The 14,722-nt window shown below is 51.2% G+C and overlaps 1 protein-coding gene across 1 annotated transcript in view; it reads right to left on the reverse strand.

Annotated features, from left to right (window-relative positions):
- Positions 1–14,482, reverse strand: part of IPPK (inositol-pentakisphosphate 2-kinase) — a 64,231-nt gene extending 49,749 nt beyond the window's left edge. Inside the window, exons 1-3 of the mRNA XM_025359983.1 lie at positions 14,123–14,482; positions 2,875–2,922; positions 390–485 (exon numbers count right to left, since the gene is read on the reverse strand). Of these exons, the coding sequence (XP_025215768.1) occupies positions 390–485; positions 2,875–2,922; positions 14,123–14,203 (225 nt within the window). The 5' untranslated portion in view covers positions 14,204–14,482. The remainder of the gene's footprint in view (positions 1–389; positions 486–2,874; positions 2,923–14,122) is intronic.
- Positions 14,483–14,722: the final 240 nt, after the last annotated feature.

Consider the following 14,722-nt stretch of genomic DNA (forward strand, 5'->3'; position numbering starts at 1 on the left):
ACGGCCCCAGCAGGCCCTGCCACCCTCCCATGTTGGGCGTCCTGTGTTCAAAGGTGCCCGGGGCAGAGAGCAAAGCCATTCCTTGAGGCTTAGTGGCACTGGATGCTGCTCAAGAGCCCTCACCCTGCAGGAGCCTCCAGGGGGGCCAGCAGAGACGGGTCCTGGGCAGCAGGGGCTCATGTGGGCCCTCTGAACCCCAGGCTTCTCAGCTAGGAAAGAGAAACTGCAGTAGCCGCTCCGCTGCCACCCAGCACAGCAAATGAGAAACACTTGGAGACTAGCTGGATGCGGGTTATCATTAACCACAAAGTTCCAGAAGATCACCAGGAAGTTGGCAGTATTGACGCAAAACATACCCAAGAATTCAGACATGAATAAAAAGCACTTACCCCACAATGAACATAGTTCTCCCCCAAAAACTCCTTCATGACATTTTTGCCAAAGTCCACTATGTTCTGCAGGTGTTGAAATATCTCTTCCGAGGTCTGTAAGAGACAACCACAAGAAAGCCTTCATGATGGGACCTCCCGATGGAGCCTTGCTTGAGGGGAGAGGCAAAAACCACCACAGACTCTGCCACAAGCAGCGGGGACGTCCCAGCCACAGACAGAACCCGAGTGACGGCCCTCAGACCCAGGGGAAGGTCTCCAGTGCCCCGCCTCACCAGCGTCCCTCCCCAGCCATGCCACCCTCCCCAGCCCAGACTTGGGAAGGTAGCAGTCTGAGGACCGCACTGCTGCCGCCTCCCGTCTGCCCTTCTCCCAAAGCGGCCCCTAAACGTGCCTTCCAAGGAATGTGACTTTGAAAACCTCTGACATCTCACATCTCAATCTCTAAAGAGATTTTACTCTTTAGCCTCTAAATGTAGAATATTCTTTCCCCAGTCAGAGGTTCTTAAAGAATCAGTAAGGTGATGAAACTGGTTGAGATAGAAATCATCCCCATGTCCCTCAACCTGTCTCAAAGGTGAGAAGCCCAGAGGGCCCCTGGTAGGCTGCTCCTGGAAGATATCCACAAAGGCTGGCCTGGCAGTCTTGCTGCTGCGGGCACCTGTCTTTGTGGGTGCTCATCCAGGGCAGGCCCGGAGGTGCCCAGTGCCTGGCTCATGCTTGAGAAGGTCCCAGGGCTGTGCAGTTGCCCTGTGCCCCCGTAGCCTCTGGAGAACCTGCTGCCCACACGGTCACAGCACGTGCAGGTGTCCCGTGGCTGTGCAACAAAACCAGTCCGAACTAAGCCTGACAGAAAACTCCAGAACACACCCAGTAGCCCGGTACAGCTGCGGTCACAGCTTCTGACTAAAAAAAACCCTGGCCAGGCACAGTGGCTCACACCTGTAATCCCAGCACTTTGGGAGGTCGAGCCAGGCGGATCACCTGAGGTCAGGAGTTCAAGACTAGCCTGGTCAACATGGTGAAATCCTGTTTCTACTAAAAATACAAAAATTAGCCAGGCGTGGTGGCAGGCACCTGTAATCCTAGCTACTCAGGAGACTGAGGCAGGAGAATCACTTGAACCCTGGAGGCAGAGGTTGCGGTGAGCCGAGACCGTACCACTGCACTCCAGCCTGGGCGGCAGGTCGAGACTCTGTCTCAAAAAAGAAAAAGACCCCCTGGTCAACAGAAAAGTGACCACTCAAGTCTCCACTGATCACACAGTGTGTCACATTATGTCATTTACAGAGGAAATGTAGCCAACTGCTGGCAGACACTGCCCCGCTCACATCTGTGGATACAGATCTGACAGGGTCCACAGAGGCCAGGCCTTGGGGGAGTCAAGGTCAGGGTGGTTTGGGCTCTGCAGCCACTGAATTCGGCAAAGAAGGAGACAGAGAAGGCTGGAGGCAGCCACAGGGACTTTGTTTCCATGGGATGCATTCCACAAACCAAAACCACCTTGGCCTGTTTCTCTTCAGCAGCTGAGGCAGAAACCAGAAGACAGTGGGGCCTTCCTATCCTCCCCTGCCTGCCCACCCCGACCCCACACCCACTGTGGCCCCACCAACAGCAGCTTTCTCCCATGGCTCTCTCCCCTCTTTCTATTGTGCCCACGCGGCAGCTGTCACCTCCACCCACCACAACCCCCCGGCCTCCCTTTCTATGACCTCTACCTCAGATGCTCCAACCTGCCGTCTCCCAGGAGCCCTCAAGGGGCAGTGACTCATCACCCCCTTACCCTCGCCCAAGCCAGCCTCCGCCTGCCCCACAGTGGAACAGCCACCGTCCAGGAGCTCACCCCCAGCTCAGCTGCATCCTCACAGGACCCACACACATCAGATGGGGAGCAGAGAAGGGCCATTAATGCAGGAAGCCTCCGCGACTCAGTATGCACCCCAGGACCGACAGAGATTTGCACAGAAAGTTGCAACTCAGTGGTCAAAAACGAAAGGGCAATGCTTTTTTACGGGTGGTCCATGGCATTTTGCTTGGATGACTCACAGAAAAGAAACCTAACAACTCCCTTCCACCGCAATGTTTAACACAGACTGTCTACCACAGCACTGGAGACTCTATTTTCATAGATACAATTCCACAGATGGGAAAACTGAGGCAGCAGGTGCTAAGGAACTCGGCAAGGCAAAGGTTGCCTGGTCCTGGGGTCCTCGCCACAAGCAGGGCCCTCTGAGCAGGACCTACGTGCCAGGCTAGGGCAGCTCCTGGCTGAGGGCCACATGGACTACCACAGTGACACACAGGTCAACATGCTGGGCCCAGTCAGTTTTACATCAGGAATGATGGACACACCACTTCCTGCACTGAATGCTTGTATCATCTTTGAATCCTACAATTAGCATCAATATTTCTACATCGGAAAAAAGAAATCAGAGTTTTCTTAAATAATTGATGTAATGTCTGGGTGAAAACCCACCCACCTTACCTTCTTCCTATTTGGAGGAAACTTCAGAAACCGCAGCACGACACAGCGCTGTTAGAAAATAACACACATCTGATGAGTATTTGCTCAAAGCCAAGGCATAAGGTGTCGGTCAGTTTGGGGGTCCCATCCTCAGGGGACAAAGCCCACAGTGAGGCTCCACGGCAAGGAGGCTGGGAAGCCCCCAGGGCAGAGAGGCCAGGGCTGGGACCCAGCGAGGGCACACTGGGCAGCGGGACAACCAGGAACCTCCAGCCTCTGACCCACCAGCCCCTCCCAGGACTTGATCTTAAGGAAAGAAATAAAATGGAAATAACCTAAATGCCCAACAATGAGATGGTTTAAACACAGTGGCACACATTTCAAACCATGTAATACCAGTCAATGACTGATAAGAAAGATCAGTATTTACAGACACAGACGTGTGGTCATCACATGCTGCTAAACGAAAAAAGCTACCGAACAGGGCTTATGGAATGAGCCAATTTTCATAAAAAGAGAAACACGTGCACACACACACATATGGGTGTAATTCTATTTATATAAAGCTCAAAAAACAGGTAACACTGACCCCTTGTGCCCACCCCTTGGGTGTGCATGAATAGTTGCCGAGGAAGGTTCTAGAAGGGACTGGTCAGAGGATTACGGGTCCGCTTACTTTGTGATAATTAAGCTATACCCATGATCTGAGTACTTTTCTGTAGATTTGTTACACTTCAAGTTTTTAAAATAAAAATGTTTAAATAAAGTAAGTATGATGTGTCTACATCAAAAGGTCTGAAAGGACATTCGGCATAAGTTTAACAACATCTCCAAGTAGCAATGATTATGATAACTTCTTTTTAATTTATCTTTATTTTGAATATTTCAATTTGTTAAATGTTCAAAAAATACATTCTAAGAATATATATCATATGTACGAAGGAGAATGCGCCTGGGAGGGGCTCTAGCTGCAGTGCAAGGGTGGGGGCTCCAACGCCCTGGGTAGCGCCCCTGCTGAGGCCACAGGGCAAAGCCTAAGCAGGAGGGAGGAAGCAGGCTGCACTGAAGACGGCTTAGGAAGGGCCATTTTCTAAATCAAAAGATGCCTAAGGAGCAACAAAGGCCCTATGGAGACCAAGCCAGACTCCCCCGCCCGCTCCCCACAGCCCTATTTAGACAATGTACGTTGTTGCTCTTAAATCCCAGGCACCCGGCCCCCTGGGCTCCTCCGACTGAGCTCCAGTTCCCAGCCAGTGCCATGCTCCTGGCTCGCTATGCTGCAGATAGCTGTCCCCTCCTTGAGCCCCAAGCTGAGACCTGGGGAAGCCAAGATCAAGGCATGCATGCTACCGCTGTCCCCTCCCAAGCTGAAGGCAGGCATCAACAATCAATCATGGGAATCGACTGGCTAAGGATCATTTTAATGGAACTATAATTCCACCACAATTTAAGGAAAGGCAGAAGTTGATCGACAGAAGTCCCAACTCTCGACAGCTCTCCAGAAGCTCGCGCCCCTAAAAGTGTGTTTGCTCCTCACCTACACATGATGGTGTGTGATATTTGACTGTGCCTGACCCGCCCTCCAACAATTAGGCACCAAACACAGTATAGCTCTCCACCGATGGCAGGCATTCAGCGATGCCCAGCTAGTGATGTGTAAGTGTGATTGAGGGTCATGCTTGAAAATCAACACAATAAGAAAATATATTACATTAAATCCCTGATTAGTGTAAACTGACCCAGGCTGCCATGGTGCAAGCTCTCACCCTGACCCTCACACAGGGCAAACCCCGCCACCCACAGGGACCAAGCTTACTCACCTGCCAGAATGCATGCACAGAGCTCTGCGGCACCTACAGGAAAGCAAGGCCTCTCTCGGTTTCTCACAGAACTAACTCATAAGCTGCACAATGGACTTTTGTAGCAAAGCAGTCCTGAGCAGTCCTGGGCAGGGTGACGCCAGGCCGAGACACACGAGCTTTCTCTTCGCGGAAATTCCCCACTGTAGCCTCAGAGGAAGGAGCTCAGTGGGCCCAGGAAGAGAAATGCCAACTACAAGAACATAGGACCCCCTCCCCTGGCAGCATTCACCTGCTAATACGGACTCAGCTTTCCAAAGTTCCCTGCCACTCTGTTGCCAGGAAAGGTGGGAACAACTGGTCTTTTCTGTCTATTTATAAATGGAAATTATAAATTTCCTATGATTATTACATACAAAACTACTCACATAAAGTATAATTCAGAAAGCCATTATCTGGCTTATGAAGAAAAATTTTTAAAAAATAAGTTGAACAGGGCACTATACGAAGAAAAACCATACACAGGTCCCAGGAGAAAAAGATGTCGGCCTAAATGATTGCAGACCTTAGGCCTCAGTCCTTGTGGATAATAAAGTAACACCACTCTTCCCGCTAGCACTTATTAATTATTATTGCAATAGCCAGCAGGTGCTAGTACCAGTGCTTCAGGGCCCACGATACACTCCTAAAGTCCATCATCTCCAGCCGTCTCTCCCTCTAAGGTGGGCAACTGAGTCCTGGTTTACAGAATGAGGGAAGATCACGTGGGGTGAAGCCAAGTTTAGAGGAGGGCCTGGACCCTGGGAGGTTCTCAGCGTCTTTCCGGTGGCCAGGCTCCTCGCTGCTACTGAGTCACCAGCAGGGGCTGGGGGCATTGGGTACTGTGCTGCCCCCAAGAGAGGGCATGGACACAAGCCTTCCAAGCCTGGGCAGAGAAGCCCAAAGCGGCCCTCTCGCTCAGCCCTCCCAGCCCCTTCCTCACATTTCCTCCATCACCACATCCACACACAGTGGCTTGACCTCCCTGCTGTCACTCACGGGAAATCTCCTGCTATCCCTTCCCATTACGGAGCCCAAGAGCCACAGCCAACCAAGGAAACCTGAATACAATGATTCGTCCATTTCAAGGGAAACTGCTTTCTCCACCCACCCATTTATGATCCAAAAACTATCAAGAGAAATCTACCCACCCACACACCCCCAGGGGAACCACAGCATCAGCCAGTTTTCATTAATACCAAAACTCAGACACATTCAGCTCACCTATCCTCTACAGCCCATGCCAACTGCCCCATGTGAGGCGCCTGATCAGCCTGGGCTGGCTGAGGTGGGTGGTCCCCAAGACGTGCCAGGCTGAGGGCTTCAGTAATGCATAGGCCATAGGGCCCTACTCCCCTCATGCAGGCAGCTGGCAGGAAACAGGTGAAAACACACCGTAGCAGCTCTCATTAGCAGAAAGACACAATGAGTCCAAGGGGCACCCACGGCTGGGGAAGGGGGGTGAACACAGCCACCTGGGGGACTTCCCATGAAGGAGGGGACAAGAACCAACACCCCAGCAGGCTCTGAGCTCCTGCCAGCTCACCACATCTTTACCAGCTACGGAGATAATGATACTATTCGTCTTTCAAAAAGTATCCGAAACCAGATATTTGAAGCTTACCTTCTTCTTAACGTCTAGAATAAAATGTTGAAAGTGAAGAAAAAGGGCCAGGCACGGTGGCTCATGCCTGTAATCCCAGTACTTTGGGAGGCCCAGGCAGGCGGATCACCTGAGGTCGGCAGTTCGAGACCAGCCTGACCAACATGGAGAAACCCTGTCTCTACTAAAAATACAAAATTAGCCAGGCATGGTGACGCACACCTGTAATCCCAGCTACTCAGGAGGCTGAAGCAGAATCGCTTGAACCCAGCAGGCGGAGGTTGCGGTGAGCCAAGATTGCGCCATTGCACTCCAGCCTGGGCAACAAGAGCGAAACTCCCTCTCAAAAAACAAAAAAAAGTGAGGCAAAAGGGTTAAGATTGCAAGGGAAGAACTTGACACTTCTGCAGTCTGAGGGCTGGGGTGTTTCTTAACAAGAGCAATGCTAGACCAAGGCCCAAGCTGCACCTTTATTCTTGGTAACAGGAAAGCTACTGCCTTGGAAAATTCAATGAAAATCAAGGATTTTAACAAGTCAAAAACACCAAACAATAGGAAGAACAAGAGGAGTGATGCATTTATACACACACACTAAATAACCCCAAGATTTAACAAGTTAAGGGACACAACTCGTCACTTACAAAAGTGGCAAAAAGCATTTCGATAAAAATCCCTTCCTGGGCTGCAGCGGGAGGGCAGGTGGCACGGCCGTGTGGAAAGCGATTTGCAACATGTGCCAAGGAGCCTGATTCACCCAAGAGCCCAGCCTGAGCAGCAGAAGCTCAAAGACATGTGTACGAAGACTTTCCGCAAAACCCACCCACGAAGACGGCCAACGCAACACTGGGAACCCCTGAGCATCCTACAAGACGTGCATGAGGAGTTTCTACATATTTGTGCTATAAAATTAAGTGAAAAAAATCCCAAAACAGAAACAGATACGTAGTATTCTTAACTACCTAATAAAAGCAAAATACAGTCATGGATCACATAACGACACTTGGGTCAGCGATGGACTGCATGAAACAATGGTGTGTCCCATAGGATTATAATACCACAGTTTCTACGTTTAGATTCCCATTGTATCCCACTTCCCATTAGACACTTCCCAGTGTGTCCCAACGGCCTGCAGCACTCAGTCCAGAACCATGCTGCATGGGTCTGAGGACTAGGACTGAGGACTAGGAGCCACAGGCTGCCCCATACAGCCCGGGCGTGAGGCAGGCTCTACCATCTAGGTGTGTTCATATGACATCATCACCTAACAATGCAGCTCTCAGAGTGCGAAGCGATGCTTGACAATAAGTAGAAAAAGACTAGAAGAAAGTGCGCCAAAGTGTTAACAAAAGTTGTTCTCTTCATAGAGAAATACTGGGTGTTTTCCACTTCCTTCCTTCTGATATTCTATATTTTCAGAGAGAAGCAACAATTGGTGTTAAATAAAAATAGAAGGCCACAAAAACCCTAATACATTAAAAGGGACACCTGCCAATGGGAAGCCTGAGGGGGCACCTCATGGGTGGAATTAAAGCTACTAACTAGAAGAGCCTCTCAGGACAGATGAGGAGAGACTTTCCTGTCACCCACGGAGGACTCACTCTGGAGGGGTATCACTCACAAAACCAGCTGTTCCAGAGATCGGTCAAAGGACAAGGACCAAGGTCAAGTCTTCCATCAGGCTGAGGAGATAAACTGAAGCTGAGATCAGACGACTTTTGTGGGAAGGGAAGATAGAAAAAGAGAACAGCAGCAGGGGTCACCCCTCAGGATGCTGCCCCAGCCTTCTAGAAGCGACGCTCAGCTCCAGCTTCTCCTGAACTGTGAAGATGACTCCCAGGCAGGGGCCATGGGGGATCCCAAATGTCCAGTCTCAAAAGGCTGCCCTCCCTGTAGACCCTCCTCACCTCACCCCCACAGCTCCAGCTCCAGCTCTGTCCCAGCCAGAGGAAGGCTGCCCAGGGTCTGTCAGTCACTGGGGGCAGGAGGTGCCGAAGTCCACCTCTGCAACCCAGAAAGGGACGTCCAGTATGCGTAGGACCATGGAGGGAACAAGAAGCAGGGCTTACGGTACGGGGCTCCAACAGGAGGTGCTCCCAAGGGTGAGCTTGGCTTCACTGGGAATGCGTGGCCTCAGACAGAAATCCAAAGCCCATTTGACACGGGATGAAGATGTGACATTGTCAAGATACCTGTGGAGGATGGGAGCCCAGTACTCTGCAGGCAAGAGCAAGGAGGCCAGACTGGAGACAGCCGGTGGGCAGGGAGCAGTAGGTGCTGGCCCCTTGTCCAACCCGTATGGGGCACATCCTTCTCAAGCCTCAGCAACTCCATCCTGACCTCATGGTGTCCTCTGCAGGACTGAAGCAGGCGCAGGTGTGGGCCATGGGGGAGGCCACCCACGCACACAACACTCAGAACATGGGGAGGCCTGTGGGGATGGGCACATCTGGTGTGTGGGGCTGACCCTACAGGCACAGAAAGCCTGGCCACCTGTAAAAGGAAGCAGAGCTGCCTAGAGGCCCATAGTGAGGGCCACAGGGAAGTGTGAACAAGCCCTGGCCCTCAGATCTCCCAACTGCTTGGCAACAAGGCAGGAGTGGCCGGGCCCTAGGCACAGCCTTGCTCTCTGCAGACACAGCAATGATGCTTTTCTCACCCTCCTGGATAGCAGTTCTCAGAAGACAGAGGAAGTCACTGGGGAGCTTCGCTCTGACTGAATTCTGACCAAGGAGGCTCAGTAAGGCAGAAGGAAAGTGGCTGTGTCACCTCAGAAGGTGTAAAAGTAGGAGGTGAGCCAAGGCCAAACCGACAAACCCCTGTGCACGAGAGGCACCGTCACAGGCTGACAGTCACCAAAAAGCAGACCTCAGCACGCAACTGCAGATACAAAGATGGGAATAAACAAAGAGCGAGCCATAAGCACAGCTCTCCAATGAGCTCAGCTGAGACGAGAAGGAACCTCACTAGGAAAGAAGCCACATCAGCTGCGTCAGCCCAGAACGCCATTAAAAATCCCAAATGCAGAATACATCACCGGTTTAAACAAAATGCTGGCAGTAACAGAAAGCTAAGACTATTTCAACTAGGTCCAGCTAAAAATTGTAAAAGGGAGCGGCCAAGGGCTTGGCATATGTTATATGGTCGGAAAAAAATAGAGAACATAAACGTATGTGCTTCTAGCATCCACAGTAGGAAGTATGGCCCAGTTAACAGCCCTGCAGGACTGCACAATGGCTTTCCACTTAACCTGTTCTAAGTGATTCTGTAATGGATATCTTTGTGTACAAGATCTTTATTTACATTTCTGATTATCTCTTAGAACGGACTACTAGAACAGAAATTAGTAAATCAAAGAGTATTAACTTTTTAAAAATTAATCTTTTTCCTGAGTATCATACCTATCCATTGCAGGAAATCTAGAAAACACTTTAAAAACAAAAGAAAAGTAAAAGCAATTCAGGATACTACCAGTCACAGCCACTTAGAACATTTTCATGTATTTTCTTCCAATCATTTTGTAATTATAACCACATTATGCATCTTCTTTTGTAACCTGCTTTTTCCACATAACATTGTAAACAGGTCTTCATATGAATGACTTAATCCATCCACTACAAAATAATCATCTAAATTATTAAAATTTTGATATACAAAATAATGCTGTATGGCAAAAAAGTATATATATACACACATACACATATATATGTATATGTGTATATATATGATCTATGGACCAGAAATCTTAAAACACAAGATGAGAAGAGAAACAGTAAGAGGGCACCTGACTGCTTCAACTTTTCACCTTCAATGCCCGGACAAATATCCCAGGCACCAAACAGGTACCAAAGGGACACCAAAACTCCCCAGGCACCAAAACAATTTGCAGAAATGATCTGAAGCTCTCAGACTCTCAGAAAGGTCACGAAACTGGAACAACTGGAAGTGAGCAGCTTTGTCCACACGTGATCAATGTTCTTTGCTGGTAAGCCAACTAAATGGCAAAGTCTTTCATGTCACCTCTGTCAGTAAGAAGGAAAACATCATGATGGCTTAGTGTCACGACAGGAGTGGGCCCCCTTCTGCCCCTGCTCCCCAAGGCTGAGGTGGTCCGGAAGGGGCTCAGTGCCCTAGACAAGTGCACGATCCAGATCTAAAGACACCTAGGAGATGGAATGACAAACCAAACCTAAAGTGACCTTCACAGGACAGGACACTGAGCCAAAACCAACAAGCTGAAGGTGAAGGAGGCAGGTGCAGGCGTAACACGGGAGAGAAATCCTGTGGCAGTGCATAAAGGGGCAGTCTGTGGACTTCGCTAACCTGAGATGTGGTCACTAGCCCAAGTACTGCACCTTCAGGCTGCAACAAGGAAACTGCCCAGATGAGAAGTTCCCCCAACCAAGGAGCCCCCACAGGGTCAGTGTCTGAGGTTCCAAACACCCACCAGGGAACATGCCAGGCTGCTGAGAGCCTCTCAAGCATGCCACAGGGTCCACACCACACAAGGCAGAGAACACCGTCATTACCTGCGCCTGGGAAAGTTCAGGTGCACAACCATCCCAGAGGCAGAATGCAAACTGACAGGCAAAATGAGAATCGTCCTGGGCCGTCTCTGAGTGGAAAGGCCTTGGGGAAGCTGACCACCTTCTGTCAGGAACACCTTTAAATGCCTCTCTATGGCTGGCCTGCTGTTTACCTTCCTGCCCACCCTGAGCACACCCTCCCATAGCCCACACCTCGCTCCTCCATCCCCAGGCCTCATTTCCTACAAGTACTGCGCTGTACAGAAGGCTCTCTCTCATCCCATGTTTGCATACTGCAGGAAGAACGTCACTGCGCTCCTTCTAGTGCTGACAGCCAATGACCAAGCAGATCTCCTTACCTAGACCCTCGGCTCCTGCAGGACCGGCTCAGGCTGGCTGAAGGTGAATCATGTTCTCACGGTGGAGGGCATGGGGGTCAGCACAGGACTCACTAGGGACATTTCAATTCTGAGAGGAGCTGATGCCCTCTCAGAGAAAGCAACCCTCTCCTTTCCTGGAAAAACTGGGCAAAGGCCTCCCTCTCTCTCGGACTGAATGAGGTGGATCTAAGGAGTTGAGCAGAGTAGCACGGTCCACCTGCTCCCACACCCAGCTGCAGGGAGGCCGGGCGCATGCTCAGCATCCACAGGACCACAGACTCCTCCTGTTCTCCCTCACCCATCTTCTATCCCACTGACACATACCCGCTGCTCAAACTCAACAGTTCCTAAAAAGCTGCCTTCCAGGAATTGTTCTCTCCTCCTTGGTCCACAGCCTGAGCAAATACACCACAGGGCAGAGCTGGTGGGCTCAGCTTGGTTCAGGTTACCATATCAGGCACAGGCTCCATCTGACCTTAACTTGATGGGAAACATTTTCTCACGAGATTACGTGCAGTGATAATCTTCAATTTCAAATGATGAGCTAAAAACAACAACCAAACAGGAATGAGTACAGTAAAGCAAATTTAGATTTAAAACAAAGAATGAGGCTGGGTACAGTGGCTCACGCCTGTAATCCCAGCACTTTGGGAGGCTGAGGCGGGCGGGTCATTTGAGGTCCGGAGTTTGAAACCAGTCTGGCTAACATGGTGAAACCCCATCTCGACTAAAAATACAAAAAAAAGCAGCCAGGCATGGTGGCAGGTGCCTGTAATTCCAGCTATTTGGGAGGCTGAGGCAGGTGAATTGCTTGAACCGAGGAGGCAGAGGTTGCAGTGAACCAAGATTGCACCACCGCACTCTCTCTGCCTGGGAGACAGAGGAAGACTCCGTCTCAAAAAAAAGAACGAATAGTATAGGTCTAGAATAGCCTCGTGGCTGTAGGTAAATTTGAAAAGGTGAAATAAAAAATAAACAATCAACCTGGTGTGGTGGCTCATGCCTGTAATCCCAGCACTTTGGGAGGCCGAGGTGGGTGGATCACTTGAAGTCAGGAGTTTGAGACCAGCCTGGCCAACATGGTGAAACCTCATCTTCACTAAAAATACAAAAATTAGCTGGACATGGTGGCGCAAGCCTGTGATCCCAGCTACTCAGGAGGCTGAGGCAGGAAAATTGCTTGAACCCAGGAGGCAGAGGTTGCAGCGAGCCGAGATCGCGCCATTGCACTCCAGCCTGGGCAACAGAATGAGACTCCATTTCTAAATAGATAAATAAATAAAAATAAACAAGCATTACAATCAGAGCTGTGCAACAGGGTAGGGCCAGGCTGCCCTGGAGATGCCTGCTCAGGAAAGGGGGTGGACTCAGGGAAGAGGGTGGACACGCACTTGTCGGGAACATGCAGAGGGATCCCAGTGCCAGAGGCAACTGTGTCAAAGCCTCTGCTCTTTCAACATGGGTGTCCTTTTGCTCCAAGCCTGAAACTTGCTGCTTCATCTGCCACTACTTTTGAAACTTAATATATCAGCCCTCACTAAAGAAAGCCTTAGGTTTACCTAAAATGCAGAGATACATCTAATCTTACCAAGGAATTGGAAGATTAGTATTTGTTTTGGGAAAGGATTCAGGGGATCGGCACAGTAATCCAACATCAGGACTCAAGCGGAAATATCCCTCACTTTCCCCAACAGCTGACTACACAAGAGAACGACAGCTTCAGGTTAGCCTGGTCCATTATTAATTCACCTAAAGATCTTGAGCAAAGCTTATAGTCTCTGCTCTTTCGTTCCCTGTGCTAAAGAGCAACAAAATCCAAAGGCACAACCTGGGGACTACCTGGGTGTTTGCAGCTTACACTACAGCTGACCAATGCATCCAGCATAGGAACAACAGAAGCAAGGCAGGACTCCACTGCCTACATCATCCCTGACAAGCTGTTGGACTGGGGTAGTGCCCTCAACCTCTCTTATTTTCACTTTATCTATCTGTCCAAGGGGATGATAATTATCACTTGCTAAGCATAACTTGATGGGTTCCTGCATAACTGATCTTTCCAACAATCCCACAAAGTGAATTCTATTAGTAGTTCCACTTCACAAATGTCAACACTGAGCCTCCACCAGGCAGTGGCAGAACTGAGATTCCTGTGCCTTTAACACCCATGCTCTAACTCCTCCCTACATGACACCTATCCTCGCCTCCCTCACACCCCTCCCCCCTTCCAGCCGGCCACATTCCTGCATGCTTGTACCAGACAGCAAAAGGTCAAAGAGATCTGGGCCCTCACACAGACCCACATCCTTCACTCTTGGATTCACCTTTGCGAGATCTTACTGCAGTTTCTAAAACTTTCACCCTCATTGAATTCAGGTGAAACCCTTCAAATTCTAAAAGGTTGAGAAGGGACCTGTGGGTAACATCCCCTTACTATTAACAGCACAGCAATTCCGTAGTCTCACGAGGCCGAACTCTTTTGGTGCTGAGAGTAACAGCACTGTGGGCACTCTGCTTCTTCCTCCAGTGCTGGCCGGGCCCTCTGTCCCAGCTAAGCCTCCGCCCCACTGCGGCCTGGCAGTCCGGCGGGCATCCAGGCGGGAGGCGGCACCGCGTGAGGCTGAGAGCGGCACCGACGGGGCGTGGAGGGGGCCGTGGAACTGACTCTGACGGGGAACGGGAATACTGAGGGGACGAGAGACCGGCCAGGAGAGGGATCTGGGGGAATGGGAGACTGACCCAGTAGAGAGGGGATATTGGGTGATGAGGAACCCACGGGGTAGGGGGGAATTCCGGAGACCGGCCGGGGAGGAGGAAGGTACCAGGAGGACGTCGAACCGACCCTGCTGGGGAAACGGATACTGGGGGCGGGGTGATACCGGCCGTCGGAGTGAGGTACCGGACCTGCGCCGCACGTCCGCCGCTCACCTGCGCGTGGGCCACCACCAGGCTCTTATTGCCTTCTCCGTGGTACCCCCATTCATTCTCGTCCATCTTCCCCTCTTCCATGCCCAGGCGCAGCCCTGGCGCCTCGCGGGCTGGGACGCGGGGACGCGAGCTGGGGGCCGCCCGCCTCGCTGGGCACCAGCCGCTGCCGTCGGGGGAGGAGCGCCTGTCAGCTGCCGCCCCCGCTCGACCCTGCGGCGGCTACTAGCAAGCTGTGGCCGCCGGAAGCCACGCCCCCGGCGCCTGCCATGACGGAGTCGGGCAACTTCCGGGTTCGTGACCACTTTCCTTACATTGATCGCGACGGTGGATGGGCCGGCGGCCATTTTAGGTACTGGTAGAGTGACTCATTTCCGGAACGCGGTCTTGGGAACCGGAAGAGAAGCTTCCGGCCTCGGCGCCGGATGTGTAGCTGGCGGGAGAAGCCGGCGGCTTTTCGGCGCCGGGTAGTGACCGGCTCTGCCCGGGTGGCCCGGTTGTCTGGGTCTCGGGACCGCTTAGTCGCGGGACCCCAGCAAAGCTCTTGGGGTCTCTGAGTCTCAGCTTTTTCTTCTGTAGAATAGGGTGTTAACTCATCGTACA

Source organism: Theropithecus gelada, chromosome 15, assembly GCF_003255815.1.
Source record: "Theropithecus gelada isolate Dixy chromosome 15, Tgel_1.0, whole genome shotgun sequence".
Taxonomy (NCBI): domain Eukaryota; kingdom Metazoa; phylum Chordata; class Mammalia; order Primates; family Cercopithecidae; genus Theropithecus; species Theropithecus gelada.